At 28.9% G+C, this 22,165-nt stretch overlaps 4 protein-coding genes and 1 long non-coding RNA gene across 7 annotated transcripts; 3 read left to right on the top strand and 2 right to left on the bottom strand.

Moving 5' to 3' along the window:
- Positions 1-26: 26 nt before the first annotated feature.
- Positions 27-659, bottom strand: Alg14 (ALG14, UDP-N-acetylglucosaminyltransferase subunit). The gene has a single exon (XM_031977423.2). The coding sequence runs from the start codon at positions 657-659 to the stop codon at positions 27-29; it is 633 nt and encodes a 210-aa protein (XP_031833283.1).
- Positions 660-1,083: 424 nt separating this feature from the next.
- Positions 1,084-7,574, top strand: LOC116427249 (uncharacterized). 2 transcript variants are annotated; one of them, XM_076370916.1, is made up of 2 exons: positions 1,084-1,217; positions 1,449-7,574. In XM_076370916.1, the coding sequence occupies exon 2, from the start codon at positions 1,576-1,578 to the stop codon at positions 7,006-7,008; it is 5,433 nt and encodes a 1,810-aa protein (XP_076227031.1). In that variant the 5' UTR covers positions 1,084-1,217; positions 1,449-1,575; the 3' UTR covers positions 7,009-7,574. The 2 variants fall into 2 exon arrangements, with proteins under 2 accessions (XP_076227031.1, XP_076227030.1); XM_076370915.1 differs by having other exon boundaries at positions 1,152-1,296.
- A 223-nt stretch (positions 7,575-7,797) lies between these two features.
- Tango10 (transport and golgi organization 10) lies at positions 7,798-10,785 on the top strand. The gene is made up of 4 exons (XM_031977412.2): positions 7,798-8,061; positions 8,472-8,717; positions 8,787-8,927; positions 9,022-10,785. The coding sequence occupies exons 2-4, from the start codon at positions 8,595-8,597 to the stop codon at positions 10,279-10,281; spliced, it is 1,524 nt and encodes a 507-aa protein (XP_031833272.1). The 5' UTR covers positions 7,798-8,061; positions 8,472-8,594; the 3' UTR covers positions 10,282-10,785.
- Positions 10,786-11,245: 460 nt separating this feature from the next.
- Positions 11,246-18,713, top strand: LOC116427273 (uncharacterized). 2 transcript variants are annotated; one of them, XM_031977411.2, is made up of 8 exons: positions 11,247-12,411; positions 12,902-13,129; positions 13,429-13,564; positions 13,664-15,647; positions 15,767-15,825; positions 15,939-16,007; positions 16,282-16,400; positions 18,341-18,713. In XM_031977411.2, the coding sequence occupies exons 1-8, from the start codon at positions 12,325-12,327 to the stop codon at positions 18,344-18,346; spliced, it is 2,688 nt and encodes an 895-aa protein (XP_031833271.2). In that variant the 5' UTR covers positions 11,247-12,324; the 3' UTR covers positions 18,347-18,713. The 2 variants fall into 2 exon arrangements, with proteins under 2 accessions (XP_076227254.1, XP_031833271.2); XM_076371139.1 differs by having other exon boundaries at positions 11,246-12,411; positions 16,282-18,713.
- A 2,348-nt stretch (positions 18,714-21,061) lies between these two features.
- LOC143174945 (uncharacterized) lies at positions 21,062-22,160 on the bottom strand. Its single transcript, XR_012999485.1, has 2 exons — positions 22,022-22,160; positions 21,062-21,446 (listed from the first exon to the last, which is right to left on the bottom strand). It is a non-coding gene; the product is annotated as an uncharacterized LOC143174945 (long non-coding RNA).
- Positions 22,161-22,165: the final 5 nt, after the last annotated feature.

The following is a 22,165-nucleotide window of genomic DNA, read 5'->3' on the forward strand; positions in this document are numbered from 1 at the left end:
TAAATATTGTGTTAAAATTACTTTACTCATATATAAATTGCCTTTTTATACATAGGTTTACTTAATAATGGCCATTGTACAATTAAATAATCAGCTATGTAATATAAAATTTTTCCACTTAAAGATAATGTTTGCACTCTGCAAAAGCTTTCAATAAATACTATAGTAGTTTGTGTAATATAAAACACTTTAAACAGGAATGTAATGATACATAATGGGACACAAGTGCCTGGACCATTACATAAAAGTAATTGTGGACGTTCTGTCCATAAAAGTGGTATGGATTCCAATATTGCATAGATTGTAGTACAAACAGATGTATAATATGACTGATGAATTTCTCTACTTCTACGAATTTTTATTATTTTATAATCGTTATTGTCTTTTTCTAATTCCTTTACTTTCTCTACACTCATCACATCTGTATCAGCGTGTACATATATTCGTGGTGAATAATTTTTTAAGTTTAAATGATTAAGGATTCTTATCATTTCAGCAGTGTGTCCACCAGACCCTAATATTATTACTGTTTTTACACGTTTCATGAAAGCAGCTTGTACTCGTTCTGTCTTAAATGTAGAAAATATCATAAAACAAATCCTTGTAAGAATTGTAATAAAGATAATTATGAAAATATAAATATAGTATATTATATACATTTTCTTGGTATAACCTGCAAAAATTACAACGAAATATATGAAACATTTTAATGAGAAATCTACTTAATCAAATGCTTTTACCTGACCAAACACTTGTAGGATAATTAGTGTAATAATAAAATATTAATAATGCAATGTGAAAAATAAATCTTTGTTGGTCACATTTATTACCAAATCTCAATATTGAAGCAAAATACAACACACTACAAAGAGGTTACATAAAATATTTCTGTTTACATTACAAGATTTAGTAGTGCTGATGATAATATAGATTGAATATTATTCCTTATAACGTTTTTCAAGTGATAAGAATATAATTAAACAGCATTATATTTAGCAGTATACCCTCTGCTATGAGTTTATCAGTTCTGTGATGCGAACTTATACCGTGAAGGTAGACGTCTATACCTGATAGTGTGAACTTCTTTGGTGGCAGAATTGTTACGACTGAATATAAACAAAAAGGCGAAGGAAAGATTTACTCTTTTTAATGAACAAGTAATCAAGTACATTAATTATGATTCAAATTCCTTCAAGACAAATAAATGTCTTACACTGGTAAACATTTATTTTTATCTGTTTATGTTTTTTCAAGAATTTAAATGATAGAACGTGATTTTTCGTAGACTACAGATAGGTACGTTATATTTAAGAAATAATAAAAATTTGTACTTAAATATAATATAAATTCAATATAATTAAGAGACGATATTTATCAATGTGATATGTAAAATAATAATATTTATTTTTAAGTAATAATGAATAAATAAAGTATGTATGTTATTTTAGATTCTTCATATGTGAAGAGGGTAAAACATTTGTATGGAGACTACAGAAATTTATTAATATAAAACCATTTTTGAGATAATAGAATTATTGATATTGAAAGAAAGAAATTATTAACCACAAATTCATAATGACAAAAATTATAAAATCAAAATTCAATAAACAATTGAAACCATATAAGATACCTAAGAAAAATTTAAACCTGTTACATAAAAAATGTTTGTACAATTCTAAAAATCACAATGGAATCAAAATATTTCAAGAACAGGATGCTTTAAATTTAAATAACAAAGATCTATTAAATAATATGAAAACAAAGAAAAAGAACAAAATATTCTTAAAAAAGCCGAATGTTTGTGACACAGAATTAAATACACAAACTCATGAAATACATGACGCATCCAACATATCTGATGCTAGTTATAATAAAAATCTAGACAACTTTTCATCATCTATGGATTACACGACTATCTCATGTTGTAATTCTAAATTAGGTAATAGCAATTCATATACCGATTCTTCAACCTGTAAAGATCTGTTAGAATGTCAAAAAGAACACATTTATCATAGAATTAAACAACTTTCAAGACAAAGGCATATAACAAATTTAAAAAAGAACCATAAAAATAAATTTCCAAGAAATCAAAGAGACATAGTACAAACAAAATCAGAAGATGCGGTACTTGAGTATTCTCAAAAAGAAAAGAATAATGCAGCAACTTCATATAACTATTTACTTAGAAAAAATTCAACAGAAAGAAAGCAGAAAGTAGAACTGCATAATTTAGAGACCAATGTTCAATTAAATGTCCAACACTTTAACATTTTAAAACCAAGAACAACTGAAAATAAGACATTGACAATACCAAGAAAAAAAAGAAAACAAAGTTCAGCACAGTGTAATTTAGAACTTACATGTGATAGGAATGATCGTAAAGAAGAAAATAAAATTATTGTTCCTAATTTCCATAAAGAAAATTTCACATATGATGCAAGATCTAAGAAAAAATGTTTTCTGAATTCTATAGACAATAGTGTGAAAACAAGATCAATGACGAGAAGAGAGAATAAAGAATTACAAAAGAATGTAAGTCTTGTTTCTTCAACAATAGATATTCCAACAGCAGAATTTATCTGCATGAAGAAACAAATTTCACAGAAACATCAGGAAAATATATCTGCATTCTCTTTTAAAAATGGACAAAAGGAAGAACTATTAAATGAAAATAATGAAACACATGTAATTGAAGTTGAAGAAGAAACTATATTTCAACGTAACTTGGAAATGACAACACATTTTCATAGTAAATCTAATACAGGTTCATGTAATTTACGTAACAATAGTTTTTCTAATAATAAAGTACTGGAGAATAATGAAAATCAGTCATTATTAAGTGTACAGCAGCAGCAGGAAAAGTTACATTATTTTGCTAGAGAAAAAAAAAAGAAACCACCTTCGAAACATCAAGAAAATAAAGATATTACGCAAACAATTTTGGAAACTAATTTTCGACATTTCGTAGACTCTGAGTTGGAAAATAATTGTAAAATCTCTATGAATGTCAAGAAAAAAAACCAATATGAAATTAATAAATCTATTAAAATTGGAAAATCTGGGACAAATGTTCATAGCAGAATAGAAAAAAAAGAAATAATAAAATCAGAGTGCCATATTCAATTAGAAAAAGAAAGACAGGAACACTATGGTCCTTTAAAAAAATGTGAACGTAATGCTATTGAAACATTGAAAAAAACATATATCACAAAAACATTAGAAAGCAGAAATCCCGAGGATTCCTTTAAAACCGCCACACAAACAAATAGAAATAATGTTAAAATAAGTGAAAATTTTGTACTTGATAAGAAATTATCAATACCATTAATTAAGTTAGAAGATCTTACTTTATCTGAATTATCTCACCAACTATATATTAATTATTATACCAAAAATAAGACAAATAATTCAATCGACAATGAAGCACAGTACACAGTAAGAAATATTGGTAAAACAAAGTGTTCTGTTCACAAACAATATAAAGTTACTAAAATAAGAAGGAATACTAAATTGAATCAGATATGTAAAAGTATAAAAAAATGTAAAAATCAAAATGCAGATGACTTATATGGAAGTAAAGGAAAAGGTGACTGTGTAGGTCAGAAAGTTAATACAGAATTAACTACTTTTGTTTCAACAAATCAATTTAGTACAAAAGGATCAAGAAAAAAAGAAAAAGGAAGAAGAGTTTCCAGGAATAATATTTCAAGTTCATCCACTGTAGAAGAATATTTTACAACTGAAGCAGCATGTGAGCAACTAAGTGAGGATCAATATAAATTAAATATGAGTCTTGAGGAAGCAAGTAATTCTCAGAATCAAATTTTGGGTGAAAGTAGTGATTATTTTAATGAAAGTATGAACAATAAAATGGATACAGATATTAAAAATCCAGAATACAAAACAAATAAATGTGAAATATCCAAGAATGATAAAAGTAATGAAGCAGAAACATTACAAAATAATAAGTCCGAACTACAAACCAATCAATTATTGCAGAATATTTGTAATTTCTTTTTAGAAAATAAGAAAAAGGAAATTAACAGCAAAACAATAACGAAATCAGAAATTAATTATTTAAAAAAGGAAAAGGGTAAAATACGAAAACGTGTAGCAGTTTGTATCAAATGTAAACAAGTTCTTAATCTCTTACAACAATTTTCGGATAAAACAAATTTTATGAAAGATGAAAAATTACAAATTGAATGTACACTTTGCAATGTACATATAAGTTCTCTATCACATTTTCAAAACCATTTAATGATGGTACATTTACAATGTGAAGGAAAGGTATTGAGCTCGGAGAATCAATTTGTAGTTGATGTTATTGACTTAAATGTCATACCATCCAAGAAGAAGGAAAATGTAAACAAATTTATTTTCGAATGCTGTTGTTGTTTAAAATTATATAAAAATCTATGTCATTTTAAAGACCATATTAAAAAATCACATTCTAATTTTAATTATTCCACAAATAAAACAGAGAAATATAAGAAGAAACAAGTAACTGAAACTTTAGAAGCAGATACAGTAAACAAAAATCTTATTCCTGATCTGATAAATAATACAGCAGAAGTTTGTAATGAAATAGATAATAATCATATAGAAGAACACTGTATTAATAAAAATAATATAAATGTGCCAGATAGTAGTAATTTAATTGTAAATGCAGGAAAAGAGCAGAAGGAAATAAATGAGACAGATATCTCAATGAATGACATTTCATCTATTACAAAATCACCATATTCAGATTCTACTAACGATCAAAATAATCAGAAGCATAAGGAACCAGATATATTTTCTAAAGCGCATTCATATTATTGTCACATTTGTAAAAAAAGGTATAAGAGAAAACATGCATTTATTTCACACATGTCAAAACATGCAGAAGATTCTAATAATTGTATTGAAAATGTGAAAGAAATACAAGAAATTTTACATGACAATAATGAAAATAAAGTCAAAAATACTGAACATTTACCAAAAACATGTACAAACAATTCAGATAATTATTCTGACAGTTATAATGGTAATGATATGTCAAATTCTATTGTCAAGGAAAATAAGTTAGAAGAAAGAATATGTAATATTACAACACAAAAATCAAATGTTGAACAAATTGATAATACCAAAAATGATAATATTGAATGTATTAAAGAGAAAGTGTCAGAAAAGGAAACTGCATTTAATTATAATTACTTATTACGTGTTAATTGTACAGAAAAATTGAAAAGTGGTGTAAAGAAACAAAAATATATTCAGGGTAATGTAAACATTTCAAAAAAGTTAAAGATGGAAAATACTAAACAACAAGTTGTAAACAATGAAATGGAAGATAAATTATTAATAAGTTATACAAAAGAACGTAATTTTACGTTTAATACAGATACAGAAGAAGTTAAATCATATACACAAAAGGAGATAAGATGTAATATATGTAATAATAAATTTAATTCCCAAAGAATGTTAAAAGAGCATATGTTCTTTTTACATGATTCTATTTTGGAAGATGAAGAAGTATCGAATTTGCTTCTGCCATATCTTAATAATCACAACATGGAAAAAAACGTATCTACACAACATGATGCCAATTTTGAAGACAAACGCGACGTTTCCGAAGAAGAAATGTCAGAAATATTTATGGAAAAAGGAAATAAAATGTACGAAACCATAATTTGCAAAATGTTTAGTAAGTGCAGTATAGATAAAAAAAATAAAAAATGGCGTTGCGACCTATGCAAGGAAAACTTTGCGTTAATTAGAAACTATTTACGTCACAAATATTATATCCATAACGACACATCTGTTGTTCATGTCTGTGATAATTGTAATAAAGTTCTCACTTCTGTTGCAATGGTAAACATTCATATTTGTTCTAATGTGACGTCTTGGAATTGTATAAGATGTAATCTAAGTTTTGATAATGGTATATCCTTAATGCAACATAATATAAATTACCACTTTGAAATTGCAGGACCACATATATGTAACGTGTGTTCATTAGAGTTTCTTACAGTGCATATGTTAGAGAAACATCAATCTGTACACTCTACAGTTAATGTTAATACTAATGTAAATAACTTTATAGATACATCAATATGTATACAAAATGATTTACCCTATGATTCAGATAATTGGGAAATTTGTGGTACTGAATATGAGGAAAGAAACGATCATATGATGAACAAAAGAATTATTCCTTGCATAAATCAGAATGTGAAAGATTTGAATAACTTGACAACTGCAAGTGATACATCTTTAAATGAATATACGAATTCAAATATATCTTTGGAGTCTAATGTAGAAGAAACGTTTAAATGTAAACTTTGCAATGTAGTATTCCTTACAAAGAAACAACTGAGATTTCATTTCGAGAAATGGCATAATCTTAATGCAGAAATATGTGAACTTTGTAATCGCCTTTACATCGCAGACGAATTAACAAACCATATAATAAATGTACATATTGTTCTGAGTGATTTCAATTTAAGAGAAAGTAATATTCATTTACAATTGAAATATAATAATGTAGAAAATTTTCAGCATAATCTAGTGAAGCTTATGGGACTGAAACGTCTTATTACTCTTTACGAGTATCAAAGATTTGATATTGTTCCAAAAGAGAAGTATTTTAACTGTGTATTGTGTTTGACGAAATTTTTGAATATACAGTCTTACAGAATACATTATCTAAGGTTTCATGATACAATATGTCTGCTATGTAATACCGAATTTAAAAACCATTATCAAGCATTTGAACATAAAATCAAATTTCATGTATCAATTGATTCATATCTTTGGGTAATAAAAAAAATAACTACAACTATTTTACAGTCTAATGAACATGAAAGTACTTTGGAAGATATTATCCTACAATGTAGTGAAACAAGAATATATGACAATGAAAGATGTACACCTGATTTGTTTTCTTTAAACAATAATAAATTTAACATATTAGATGATAAGGAATTCTTGCATACATCGGAAAGCAATGCGAATTCTATGTAATTATCTGGAAATGTTACCATTGCTACAACAAATACTCTAAACCAGTATATTCATAAGTACGGAGCTTTATTTAAATAATTAAAAAAATAAGGAATACAATATTCTCTGTGTCATTTTAATCAAAGTAAAATATCTATAATTTTGTGTTACTATTTATTGTGAGTACTTTGATTTCTTTGTGGAAACTTAGTACATAGGAAAAGCCTTAGATAACTGATTAAATAACAGGACAATGTAAAAGTTTAAAAATTTATAAACGGTTTGATATCAAAATTTTTCATGTACCTAGGATTCTGATTTTTGAATTTACTGTTTTGCATGTTATATTTAAAAGTAAGATTTGTTATCAAATTGTAATATGCATATTACTTCAATCATTCCTTATTCAATGCCAATTAACAATTCTACCGTTTTATAAAAGGAGCAGTATATGTTCATTTACAAATTTTTTTTTTTTAATCAGGTATCATACATTCTAATTGTATAAATTTTTTCAGCATTGAATCAAATAATGTATAATAGTCTGTAGAAGTATTCTTCTGAAGTGACAAAGTGTAAATAGTATAATAAACTTTTATAACATTTATTAGTAATTCTATGTGTCTGTTTTCTATTTATATCAACGTCCTTACAGCATTATGTTCTATTGGTTGAATTTATTTCTTTTTAATGCTAATAGTTAACGGTATGTTAAATGTTCTTTCATTCGTATATTATTTTTATGCAAAGTATTTATTTGATATACAAAACCAAGTTTGAAATTTCCCGCTAGAGATAACAGCGCTCACTTTTATCATACCTACCACACTTAGTATGTATACTTATACAATTGACTTTCAAATCAGTCCAGTTTTTATTTAAAGACGATATAACATTGCGCAGCATAAATGTTTTATAAAAAGTAAAAATTGTATTAATATAAATGATACGCTAAGAAAAGTCAATATTCAGTATATAAAATAAACACCTTACATATCTGTGACTAAATAGAAAACATTACGTGACAAGAGTAACATTACAACTTACTTATTTCATCGTATTTCACATTACTCGGTAAAATTTTTTCATATAATTATAATAAGCAATGTTTATCAAACTATTATTTATTGGTAATTGTTTTATATAGTGTTGTTATGTAATATAAAACTGTCATATTATTAGGTCTATTATATTGTTTTTTTAATTTAAAGAAAGTATTACTATATTTATCTTATTCTTTGTATGACTTTTAATTATGTTATAAAAAAGGAAATAAATAATTAATATTTTCATAGTAATTATTCAATTTTCTTTAAGCATATTTATTACCTTATTTAAATGTATTATGTGTATTTGTATATTTATGTCACATAGCAATTATTGCATTGCTTTTCCTTTTGTTATAACATCCTTTTGTATTAACAACTATTCATTAACAAGTAAATAACATTGTTATTATATATTTCCATTTTTTTTACTTATAGTTGTTCTGTTATAAAAATCATATCTTTAAAGAAAAACATGAAGTTTCTTTTGTCATTGGACAATATACACAATGGTGGAAAAAAGTAAATAACAACAGAAACAGGCAAGGGAAACATGTGCAGATGCTACGAAGTACTTTCAGGTGGATGACAGGTTTTTCTAGAATGGATACAAATAAAGAAACAGAAGAAAAAACTAATATATCAAATAATGTTGAAGAATCAGAAAATTCAGATTCGATAGAGGTCATTATAATGTTTCTGGCAAGCTTTAATTTTTGAAAAAACAGTTAACGTAATTATTTTGTTATTTAGGTTGATAATTCGCGTACGGTGCTATTGAAAATAGCAACGCTATATGCTGAACGTCTTATGAACGATATTTGTCTTGTTGTGGATGGTATTGAATATCCAGCACATCGCCTTATACTTTGTGCTTCTAGTGATGTTTTCCAAGTAAGCATGCCTTAACATCTCACATGTATTGCAATAATAATATATATTCTCATGAAGTTTTTTTTTTATATAAATGTATTGTTTTTTAATATAGGTAATGTTGATGAGTCCACAATGGAGTGAATCTCAAGAAAGTAGAGTAACTCTCCAAGAGACACCGCAATGTGCACCTATATTTAGTGAATTTTTGCGATATTTTTACACTGGTCAAATAAAAATTAATTATGGAGTTGTTCTACCCATATTATCTTTAGCAGATAAGTATAATGTCAAAGATTTAATATCACTGTGCCTCGACTATATGCAAAATCACATTGCACTAGCTGCCATACATTGCACCTTAGTATCATGGTTACAATATACTTCGAATTGCGGTCATCACAATATTACTCAGGCATGCCAAAATTTTATTAAATGGAATTTGGAATTGGTAGCTAAGACTGCAGATTTTGGAAACTTTGATTTAGATATTTTGGTATCATTATTACATCAAAGTAGTTTAGTAATAAAGGATGAGATGACATTATACAAGTGCCTGGAATCTTGGCTAGATCATCAGGCAAATCGGTTGAATACACAATTGTCACACGACGAATTAGAAGTTACGTTAAAACAACTAGTAATAGCGGTGATGACCCCCGTTAGATTTCCAATGATGTCTCCTCGGCAATTGGCCGAACTATTATTATCCCCTTTGACGCAAAAGTATAAAGAATTCTTTGTAGAACGTTTGTCGATTGGAATGTCCTTCCATTCAAATCAGCTACATAAAATCAAAGAAGTATGCTTAAATGAAGAGGATGGCGCATTACTTTTTGAACCAAGATTGTATACTGTGGAAACTCACAGTTCGCTGCTTACGATACAAAACTTTCATAGTTTACCCTCTTATCATACTAGAACTCTTGTATTTTCAAGTCATTCATGTTTAGCAGAATACGCTGGTGATCGTGTGTGTGAATGGATTGTAGATATATATCCCAAAGGAGTCTGGTTTAAAAAGTTTTTTCTAATTGTATGGCAAGGAACAGTGGAAATGCCAGAACATGTGAAACGATCAGTTAGATTATCGCTCACGTGCAAAGAACCTCCTATAAACAGCGGTACCGATATGCGTGTAAAAATAGGTGTTTTAATATATGGTTTACAAGATGGTGTTGAACATATTACAAGAGTAACCGAAGTCATACATAGATTTAGTCAAACAGAACGTGTTCTTAATTTAGATGATCTCTTACCATTTGACGAACTCAATCCACAACAGGGTTCTCCGTCAGAAACTCTGTCTCCTTTTTTAGTAGGGCCAAATAAAGACATGCTCAAATTGCACATTGTAATATCGCCAGCTAATTAGATATTCTATCGTTAATTTTTTTTATTTAGCTTTACTTATCGGTAGCTTATTCCCTTTAATTTGTTATACCAAAAATTATTATTTCATTGTGGATTTTAAAAGTATTAGACCTATGTAAGAAACGTGAAACACTAATCTTACATGTATAACTAACATTATGGTGTAGATTTTTTTTCTTATCAATTGGCAGAATGACGTTTTAACATTATATAAGGATTAAATTTTATATTTGGAATGTTACATATAAGAAAATATTGTAATAAAGTATTCGAAGACATGTGTTGTATTTGGACCATATTAATCAATCTATTACAAGAAAATACTAAGGAATAGTATTGTTTTAAGTAGATACTCTTATGCGGTTGTGCGAACACAGTATTTTATTATACAATATTACACATAAGGTATTTTACTAGTATCGTTATAAAGAAATGTAAAATGTATACATTCCCAATTACCGTTATGTACCAAATATTAGTGTAATATACTTGACTTCTGCGATTAGTAGTAATTTGTGACTGAAAGAAAGAATGAAAATGCATTTTTTATAATTAGATGTATTTCTTATCTAAAATAGAAAGAAATTTGTCCTGAAAAATGTTCTGTTTTGGGTATTAAAACTATTTCATACAAAAATTATAAATCCTAATAAAAGCTTTCAAAATATACGTATATAGAGAAAATGAAAAATAATATTTTCTGAACTTTTTCATTAACGTATACGTTAACAATATAAACATAATTGTTTTTAATCCTTAAAGCATTCTGTGGCATTAATTATTTGTAATTCATGAATATTTTCCATGTAACATTATTATCAATAACATTATCAATGAAGAAATAATGTTACATCGGAAGTACGTTTAAATCAATCACCAACAGAAATACAGTGCTGCGATCTATACCATAAAATTTTGTTTTATAGATGAGAATATCACCTAATAAAATGAACGTACGCCAAACAAGTTCATTATCGACAGCACCGCATAGCATTATGGCGTTGCTATGCAATTATAGAATATTACAGCCATAGGCGAGATATAGGATAGGCATTGCAAGCTTATGGGACTCGGTGTCACATGTTCTGAATTACCGACTGTATAAAAAATTAGAAGTTTTGCTCTTCCCTCTACGCCTAGAGAATGGTCAATAAGGAAACTATATTAAACAAAATAATCGAAGTTGGACAAGTAGTAAATATGGTAAATTAAATACGGTACAAATTTATTCGTTACATTATAATCAACATATCAACGTCCATGCAAAACCAGCCTTAGCTAACATGACAAGGCGTAACATGAAAATGGTAAGGGGTATTAATACCCCCGAGAGTATGTGACAAAATTTTACATTGAATCTTATGTCTATTCTATACTTCATCTGTGATTACGGCATAAGAATGAAGTTTCTAATCAAAGTAAAATTTACCAATCGAAGTCGATTAAATAATAAACCAAACTATTGCTATTTTGACTATTTTGATAATATAAATGATATGGACAAGCTTTTAAGACACAATAAAATAGTCATAAAATTTTTTTTCTTCTTAATTTAAAGCCCTCTACATTAAATTGTATTCTACCAATCGGATGTCTACTTGGATGCATACATTCGATATCTTCCAGGTTTTTATGAAGTGAATAAACACTATGTTCATTGCTTTACCAAACTTAAATATCTTTATAAATTTATTTACTAGTTATCACTGTAGCAATTCTTGTCTAATTCGTATAAGGATTATGACCTTTTGGAAAAATGTGTAAAATATTATTTATAAATAAATATAATATTAATCATACACCTTGTAATTAGTTACGCATCTTATACGATACTGTAGTTCGAGGACCTTTGATTTTATGGATGCCTACGCCATTTTTATTTATCTGTGGTGGGGGGCAACAAAGTGTGCAGCATTATCCGTGAAATTTACAATTATTAAAAACTTGAGCAAAAAAATACTTGTTTCTGTAATGTAGCAGCAATGTAAAATGTAATTGCCTCTAAGGGATATCATATATTAACAAAATTATCATACAGTTATTAATGCAATTGCTGGATTTTTGTGTTGTTAGTGATAATTACAAGTTTTTCCACAATTGTAATTCGGGTAAAATGGATTATCGCCAAAAGGTAAGCAGAAATATAATTTTTCAATACAGAAAAATGTACATATATTTTCTCGTTAACGAATTAATATTGTACATTCTGTGTGTGATATAATGTTGTCAGAAATTGTGCATAAAATTTGTTTCACAGTGATTTAAAAATGAGTAGTGAATGAATGTTTTTACAGTGTCTTTCAATACTGTATATTAAAAAGGCGTTATATGTGAACATTATTTACTGTTATCAAAACATTAAAACTTTTATTATGAGCAAAAAAGTATATTTTTATTTGAGTATCAAGTGAATAAATCTATTCATTTAAAAAAAATTTGTATGCTTTGTTATTATCTACTAAACTAGCTTTTATATTTATCCTTCTCTTCATAAATCCTTATCAAATGATTTATTAAATATATGCATTTACGATTGATAAGAATGAAATAAAAATGTTTTTCGTAATATATTCAAGTCATCTTGTCCTTCGTATGGTGAAAATATCATTTTATCTTTGTAGCAAAGTACAAAGAATGATGATGAAGATGATGAAGATTTAGAGGCACTACGATTAGCAGCACTTCAGTCTTTGAGAGCTAAAGATACTGTACATTATAAAAAGCAATCCCTGTCACAACTACAGAAAGTTGTCCCAGAAGTTACACAAACTTCTCGCCCATTGTATAAAGGTCAGCGACCTCCAAGAAGAGGATATTTTCCTAATCAACTGCAGAAGCGGCAGAATGGCGTAAGTGTTTAATAATTTTTGTATTAGACAATTTTTTTTATGACTAATATAAGCTCCGCTCAAAATATACATGGAAATATAAGTTCAATATATTTTACAATGCATTACTCCTATGTTCTTACACATTATAAACAAAACTTATTTTTTTTTTTATGTAGCCATAAACCAGATCATATAATGTTTTTACAAAGATTAATGATACTATTCTTTATTGTATGATATATTTTTGATATTCTTTAGTAATAAACATTTTAGTACCACACTTATTTATGATATTTTATGTAAATATTTATTTGCAGAATTTATATTACCAAAGTCCTCGAAATCCAAACTTGATAGCAATAGTTCCTGTAGATGAACATTCACTGCTTCAACAAACTGATTCAGCTTGCCCAGTAGATGAGGTTGCACAATGTGTTAAATCTCATTCAGTAGGTACGTAAAATATTGTGTGTATATCACAGAAATACAGTAATTCCTATAGTTCCTGTACTTGTTCTTATTAAACTTATTATATAACCATAATGTTTTCAGAAGTATCAAAATTTCAACGTTTTAAGGATAGCGGAAGTGGTTCAGATGATGAGGATAATAAAGATCAAATAAATACAAATTCAACAAAACAGATTGGTGGAACAAGTGACGCGCAAGCTGAATCATCTTCCGCGGCGGTGGAAAGTCCAATAGAAGTTGCAGAAAGTTCGAAAAAAACGGAGAAAGATCAAGATGATACCAACGATGACGATGATGATATTCTCTTAATGGCTGATCTTGAAGAGGAGGATAGTTTAGAGCGATTAATGGATGAAATGGAACGAGAAATGAATGTCGATAAACCGTCTGAAAGGAAAGAAAAGAAAGCTAATAAAAAGGGCAGCAAAGAATCTACAAAGAAAGAAGAAGCAACCAAGATTATAAATCAGAAGAATAGAACGGAAGATGGTAGTAGTAGGAAAGAGTGTTACAGTCCATCTCTATCAATGTCAAATCTAAAAAGTGAAAGACGATCCATGTCTCCGCACACTAATCGAATTTCACAGAAACGCAGATCTCTATCTCCTAGATCGCGGTCACGGAAAAAATCACCTAGACGTTCTCCCAGAAGGTCGCCTATTAAACAGACAAAGAAATCCCAGAGAGAAATCACGAGGTATAGATCACCTAGAAAATCCCCAGTACGATATTCACCGCGTTCACGTTCACCAAAACTGTCGCCACGCTCTAGATCACCACGACTATCTCCGCGTAGATCACCCAACAGATCACCGATAAGAAGATCACCTATCAAGAAGTCGTCTTCGAGAGGAAGATCGCCGAGACATTCTCCTCACTCTAAATCGCCCAGACCAATACGTTCTCCTAAAACATCATTAATAAAGTCGCCAAGATTAGCGCGATCACGCTCTCCAAAATACTCTCCGCTTAAATTATCTCCGCAATCTAAGTCACCGTTGAGATCTAGATCACCGAAATTATCCCCGAGACGAATGTCGCCTTCCCGGAGGACACCACCGAAGTCAAAATCTCCAGGGCTTTCCCCAAGAAGAGGCTTCTCTCGCTTGCTGTCGCCGAAATTATCACCACGGAGAATTTCACCGCGATCCAGATCTCCAAGATTATCACCGCATACATCGCCATGGTCATCCCCAAGAAATTCTCCTCGTGTTTCTCCCAGACGAAGAAGATCCCCGAGGTGGTCGCCTAAAGAGTCATCTCGGAAGCATAGACCGCGATCGGTTAGTCTAGACAATGCTGGTAGTCCATTGTATGCAAAGGAGTCATCTCCGCCCTTGAAAAGTAGAATATCCCCAGAGGTAAATCGAATAAAAATTAAACAGAAGGAGGACAATTTGGAGAAAGCTACTGTGACAGAGAAAGAGACCGTTGATCTCATCTGCGACCCTGTGTTAGAAGCGAGACGAAGAAAATTTGAATGTGCAAGGCCTATAGATCCTGTAAACGCGAATAAGAAGATTAAATTAAGCAAACAAGAAAATATAAGTAAGAAAACGGAACCTCTCGAAGGGGAACAACAATCTGGGAATATAAGGAAAGTTAATAAAGCTACAGAAGATTATGATATTCAAGAGACAGATTTATGTTTAGATACTCATTATGATTTCGAAGACTTTGAAGAGAGTATGGAAAATACTTCTCCTATAGCTATCACGAGTTCCGTAAACTCGTGTATTGATTTAGAATCGCAGAAAGGCGAGAAGGAAAGATCGTCTAAAAAGAAGAGGAAGCGCGACAAGGAATTGTATCAAGTGGGAAAATTGAAAAGTGAACTTCCGCTCTCTGAACGTATTGGGAAAGACAAGAAGTGTAAGAAGCGCAAAGATGTTATTTCGGATGGACCAAGTGATGATATGGATGCGATTTTTGAGGACATCACAGTTGACGAAGAGAGCGACTTGAGAACTGAACTGAGTCGAAGACGAGCGGAAAGATTAAATAGGACAGTACCAATTCAGTCTGCAAGATTAGTACAATCTGCTTTTAAGGGTGTCGTTAACGAGTAAGTAATTTTAACCATTGAGAAAAGAACTATAATGATATAACTTTTTACATGCATTTTCTGCTATTGTACTGTTTTACACTTTCTGAATTAATTAATTTTGTTATTCTGTTTTTCAGAGTTGTTAAAAGTAATGCAAAGACAAATCAAAGACACTTAATTAAAGCAGATGATAAATGTAAGTAAATGTAGTAATATAAATTTTCATAACAATGATTCCAAGATTAAAATTTTACTTCAATATAATTGCGAAGATTTCTCAGATTAGCATCATAGAAATTTGTTTTACAGCCAGCCAAAAAGAAGTTAGAAGAGTAACCGTTCTTCATCGCTCAATACCTGAGTTACATGATTCGGAAGGTTTGTATATTTTATGTTATTTATATATCACTAAACCATTATAACTTAATACTTTGTACTTTTTTAAGTTCGTGATACACGTTTAAAATGCTCACCGTCAATTCTTGAGTACTCGTGTAGACAATGGAGTTGTTAATACATTTATTGACTTCTAGTGATGCTTATGGCAATTCTATATATTTTTAAAACTTAATGTACAACTTATTAGGATGCTTCAAAATTATCTTATATTCCAATTAAGAATTATATAAATAATTTATGTTTTCTTTCACAGATGAAACGACCCTGGATTCAAAGGTGCCTGTACGTTTCAGATTGGGTCTTGGTAAGCAAGTACAAGATACTAGAGAATCTAAGATTTCACGGAAAGCGTCGAAAAGGCAGGGTCGCAAGGTAAAACACAAAGTCAATTTGACTCTAACAAATATTGAAAATGCTTTATAATATAACGATTATAACTTGCTGAGCGTAAACAGTTTACGTGTTTGAATTCTCTTATAAGAACAATGTGTACATATAATTCTGATATTGTGATACTTTAAGTAATTATGAATGTAATTTATCAATATTTTTTATTTTGTTACACTAATTGCCTTCAATAATTTCAACGTCTTGATTAATTGTTGAAATCTCTTATAATTAATAATACAAAAAAAAAAGAAATAGTACATTAGTTGAGTGTACATATAAAATGCTATGTAATATAGAATAATGAACTGCAACTTTTTATTGAGTAATGAATGAAAAATTTAGCATCGCGCAAAAGGATAAAGTAAAAATCGTAGGTTTTTATTTAATATTTCATTAAAGATCTATAGTATTGCTATTACTATTAAATTACATAAAAGAATCTTTTGTCTTTTCGCTTTTGAAAATTTATAATTTGAACAGTTTAGTATAAACGAGGATTGTAACTGTGATTGTCCCATTTTTTTTTTTCAATTTGTAAGAATGTGGGCTGTTACAGTAATGGATTGTACCAGATGTTTTAAAATGTTTGTGGCATGCACAAAATAGAATGCAATATGGAAACTTTTCATTTACGTTCCTTATTGTTCGTTAATTTCATATTTTTACCATTAGATATTTTTTATATTCATTAAATGTAAAAATATGAATGAGGTACAATTTAAGACATCAATATGATATAGACAACTCTCCCTTATTATTATAAGTATTCTTAAAAATTAATTACATTATGTTGTATTTAATTTACTTTTTATAAAACAAAAATGTCCCAATAAATCATCGGTGAAAGTATCGTAAAAAATATATTGCAAATTAAGTTACTTTGTATTGAACTAATAATTAACATATGGGTATTCAGCCACTTAGAAATCTCAGGAGATATTTTATATTTAGCTCCTGTGTATTTCGCTTACTCACTTACTCTCGCAAGGAGAGGACTGAAGGTGGTGTCCTGATTTTGTAATGTCCTTCGTATAGTTATAAGACTTTGAGTATTAATGGTAGTGCTGTAGTTTTGATGGGCAGGTGTTTAATAGGTTGGAAGATATTTGACATTTATGTTTTAAAATCTCCTATCCTACCATATTGTAAGCATTGACAACAGTTGTGGGTGTGACGTCTAATTTTTTTACAATATGAAATCTTTTTTATTATTGTACATGGTAGTTGGAAAATGTTTTGCGTTATATAACAAACATATTTCAGATGTTCAAAATTCTGGAAAGTTTATGTTACGTGTGACTAGGTATTTTTAACATCTCAATTCAGTCCAGTCTATTTTCTACACACAATCGATAAAAATAGGTACCTATTAATTTAGGACACTATTAAAGCTCCTAATGTACAAAATATTTGCAATGCATATTCGTTTTAGACTTCAATAAAAACGGGTTACAGGGAGTTAAATGTCTCATCATTAGAAACTGTATCTGATAAAATACCAGTGGATTTTAAATTTCAAATTTTATCAGTACACAATATTGAAAAGTCTTTGTCATGCTAAGGGACCTCTCTTTATTGGAGAGAAAGATTGTATTGATTCTATATTGTCCATAGTATCTTAGTTTCCTTAAATGTATTCAGAGCAATTCTACTCCAAAGAAATGATTATGTCAAATGAAAATACTTGATTAAAAGAAAAAAAGGAATGAAGAAACATTTTAATGGTGTCTCTTATCTTATACTTAATGTTCCTGCAAAAGTGTCATAGAAAACTGGAGCCTAATAGTTTTATTTGATATAGTTTCAAAGCAAAACGTAGAGTAATTAATAATATCTTTCGAAAAACACTAGTTTTAGAGTTTTCAAATCAGTATATTATTTGCTGGGAAGGGGAAAACATTATCTGTGTTTTTTTTGTTTAGGAATAGAGTAAACGTGTGTTCTCCAGATTACATATTTATACGAAGAGAGTGCATAGCTGTTCATCTTACCTTCTATTTTATTGTCAGCCTAGGAAGATAAAGTCCATTAAAAGGTGTATTCTAGTATGGATTACACGTATATGGAGAAGTATCTGTTATTATTTGAAGTGTGACCTAGCAAACAAGAAAAAAGTAAGATTCTAGAATCCAATAACAAAATTTCAGAATACTTTATTGTATGATTGTATTTAATTATTCATTGTTAAGCGTTGTCGTAGATAGTTAATTACATGTGTTTATATTAAATCATTTGTTGTGTATTTGTAAATAATTTGCATCAGTCACTCATTTAATAAATAAGAATCATTAATAATCCCAAAGTTATCTTCTGTAAACCTAAGCATATTTATTGCTTTATACGAATCTGTATAAACAAGGTCAATCAATTGTACATAGGAATATTGTTAATAAGCGTGTGCAAAATGAAAAAATAAGATGTATATTGTGTAAATTGAATTAATATTATTAAGACACCGAATGTACTGTAAAAATAGTCGATAGACAGAAAAGAGTGATATTATTAAAATATATTTTTTACATTGTACCGTTTGAAAGTAAAAAAAAAAAGCATCAATTTTTTATGATTATAGAGAAATGCAGTGTACTTCAATATAACTTTGTTATCTGCTGTTCTATATTCAAAATCAGACTTGCATATTGTAAATAATATTATTATGAATTCTGAAAATCATTTCAGTTAAAAATTCAATGCTATATGTACAGTTCTAATGATGCTGTTTGTAAGAGTTCACTGAGTAGGGTTGAGTACAATACTAATTTCAGAACATTGTGATAATGTTTTAATTTATCCTTTCATGGGAAACCTAACTATATATGATTTAAGGATATTTTTTGTATTTCCCTGTATTTTAATTCATACTTTGTTGATATTTAAGGTTCTATAGAGTAACTACGGACTATGATTAGACTTATGTCTATTTTATTTTCTAATGAGTAACCTGTAAAATGCGTATGAAGTACATCACCAATTTATATTACTAATATGTTCATCTGTTAGCCAGTGCATTGACAAGTATAAACATAGATTATTTCAGATAATATATTTGGTACGTACGGTGGTATGCTGCATATATGAGAGTGTAAATGTTACTTTTAATTCAATAAAAAAAACATACATATTTATATGAGCTTCTTTTGATAGAAAATTTTATATCTAACATGTCATGAGATATTTTCAAAAATTCAAGACGTACAATATTAAGAAACATGGGAGCTACCTTTCAAAGTATTCTATGTATTATGATTTATATTTAGTTTTCATGAAGCAGAAATTACTCTTAAGTGTTTATTAAGAAAACAACGTAACGCTTTGTGTTAGTAAGATTGCTGTAATTTTTCTCTTATATGCTTTTATGCATGTACTACAAATATCAACTCTAAGAGTTGAACACACATCATTTTTAAGTAGACAAAATATTGTTGAATAGCTCAAAAGACTTGAAACTGTTGACCTTATCTGTCATTAAAAATGTGATATCCAGAAAGACTTTTACTGCCTTATTAAGAATAAGTAAACCATTTATTATGGAATAACACAAACTTTTTAATGGCAAATCAAATGAAATACAATGCATGTCATTAATTGTTCACATTCTCAATATGCAATATACATAAACGTTTTAAAGGACTTTTAAAACAAGACTAAATAGAAATTGTCATATAGTGTCCTGTCGATTTTATAATCACCCCGAAAACTTTTTGCTGGTGTTATTCTATAATAAAATCGGTTATTCCGTAAATTTAATTGTTACTGTTATAATGTTTGATTTATTTAAACTAATTTTGTACACAATGTAGTAAATGCAGATGGAACTAGAACACAGAAAACACATATTTTTCTGAACAGAATAAGAATGCAACAAGAAAAAAAACTAAAAACAGTGTTCCCATATTTTTATTTTAATATTAATCATGTCTGTTACTTCGTTTTGTTGCCACAACATACAGTATTTATATAATGCAATCACATTTAACCATCTGTAATTTACTGCGTAAATTATTATTCTGTATGACTGTACTGTTTGTATGATGTGTATTTGTACTTACAATTTTTTTACAAAGTAACACAAATAGGTATAGATCGTGTAGACATAACGGAACAAGAACCTCAAGTATTAATATGAAACAATTTCAATAATATTTAGTTCGCATATTATTTAAAACGCATAAAATCTCTTATTTCAGAAGAATAAAGAATAAAATATTTTTGTCCTAATTGGGTAGTCTTATTTTGTATCACCTTGGTAATTCAATGTTTAAAAATACGCCTAATTGTAAATGTACAAATCAAACGACCTAATATTAAAGCTCATCATTTATAAATAAAATCAACGAGAGGATTAAAAAATCATTTATAGAAACTCTTCGAAAATCATACGTCCATTTTATAGACTTCCCATAGTTTAACATTTTTTAATTGTTTTAAAGGTCAAAGTGGGCTTACTAATAGGATTATTTATAATCCAACATTTTTTAATCCACATCTGCTTCGTCTTTCAGTTTAATATTTTTGTATTTATTGCGTGTTGAAATATCGAATGAAGCATGATGATCTAACGCGTTGCATTCTTTTTCTTTTTTTGCGATTCGATATCCAACGCAATCAGTTGCGTGTCACACGCATCGTGCAGAACGCTCGTGCACTTAAACGAATTCAAACGTAAAAGGACGATTGCATATTTCAGATTTTAAGTTGCCGTCTAACGAGGAAAATTTTCGTAGCTTTTTGCTAAGTAGCTGTTTAATCCCTGCGACATATATGCTATACACATTCGACCAAAGTTCGAAGTTCACCGATGCATTTTATTCATATATTTTTTTTAGCTGCCTTCGTACAAACCTTTTGACTCCTTTGGATTGTTTAAAATCTTTGTTTTGCTGAAAAAATAATTGTACCCTAAATTTTTCATGGAAAATAATATTCTGCAACAGTTGAACCGATTATCGTACAGGTGATTCTACGGCAACCCGATCACTTGTTGCATCCAGTGACTGATTTATTCATGTCGAAATATGTTTGGCCCATCTGTGAAGTTTAAATCATCATTTTAGGGATAACGGTAAAAGTATTGTTCGAACATAGGAATATTGAACATTTTTTAATTGCCTTTCTAAAGCAGCAGGAAGGACAATAATTTATTACGGTATTGAATATCAATAGACACAAACTTAAAATACGTTAACGTCTTAAGCCCGTCTAATAGATTTATCCCTACTTTTACGTACTTAGCTTGTGCAACCCCTGCGGCCGTTAATCGACAGCCGATAAAAGAAAAGAAGTGGACGCTATCGAGAATGAAATAAATGAAATGTTGACTGTGTAAATATACATTCATTGTATTTCTATGCAAATGTTATTAATTATTGATAAAAAAAATATATTTCAATACTTCAGTCTCTATGAATTAATCGGAAGATTAATTACCTTTCGAGAATTCTTTTTGGTAGTTACAATTTTGTTCCATTAATTTGATTCTCATAGATATTAGTAAATATGCCTTTGAATATTCAAAATTTTATGTATAGCCTTTGCGTAAAAATGTTTTGAGATTTCTGAAGGAAACTAATGTAATGAATGAGGTAACAAGTTAAGGGATTTACCTTTGAATATTTGATTATTATTATTATCATATTTTCAGGCGAGTAGCCGAGTTATTTAATTATGTCTAAATTTACATATTGAACGCTCTTTTGGAGTATAATGAAACAAGTGGAAATCAAATAGGGCGCAGTCGCAACTAGGGC

The sequence above is a fragment of the Nomia melanderi genome, chromosome 9 (assembly GCF_051020985.1).
Source record: "Nomia melanderi isolate GNS246 chromosome 9, iyNomMela1, whole genome shotgun sequence".
Taxonomy (NCBI): Eukaryota; Metazoa; Arthropoda; class Insecta; order Hymenoptera; family Halictidae; genus Nomia; species Nomia melanderi.

Bases quoted from the DNA above. Each gene is read 5' to 3' on its own strand.
- Tango10 (XM_031977412.2), top strand. From the start codon at position 8,595: ATGCTACGAAGTACTTTCAGGTGGATGACAGGTTTTTCTAGAATGGAT. The intron at 8,718-8,786 runs GTCATTATAATG...TTTGTTATTTAG, and splicing joins AAAATTCAGATTCGATAGAG to GTTGATAATTCGCGTACGGT. The intron at 8,928-9,021 runs GTAAGCATGCCT...TTTTTAATATAG, and splicing joins CTTCTAGTGATGTTTTCCAA to GTAATGTTGATGAGTCCACA.
- LOC116427273 (XM_076371139.1), top strand. From the start codon at position 12,325: ATGCAATTGCTGGATTTTTGTGTTGTTAGTGATAATTACAAGTTTTTC. The intron at 13,565-13,663 runs GTACGTAAAATA...TAATGTTTTCAG, and splicing joins TGTTAAATCTCATTCAGTAG to AAGTATCAAAATTTCAACGT. The intron at 15,826-15,938 runs GTAAGTAAATGT...TTTGTTTTACAG, and splicing joins AATTAAAGCAGATGATAAAT to CCAGCCAAAAAGAAGTTAGA.
- Alg14 (XM_031977423.2), bottom strand. From the start codon at position 659: ATGTATATAATATACTATATTTATATTTTCATAATTATCTTTATTACA.
- LOC116427249 (XM_076370916.1), top strand. From the start codon at position 1,576: ATGACAAAAATTATAAAATCAAAATTCAATAAACAATTGAAACCATAT.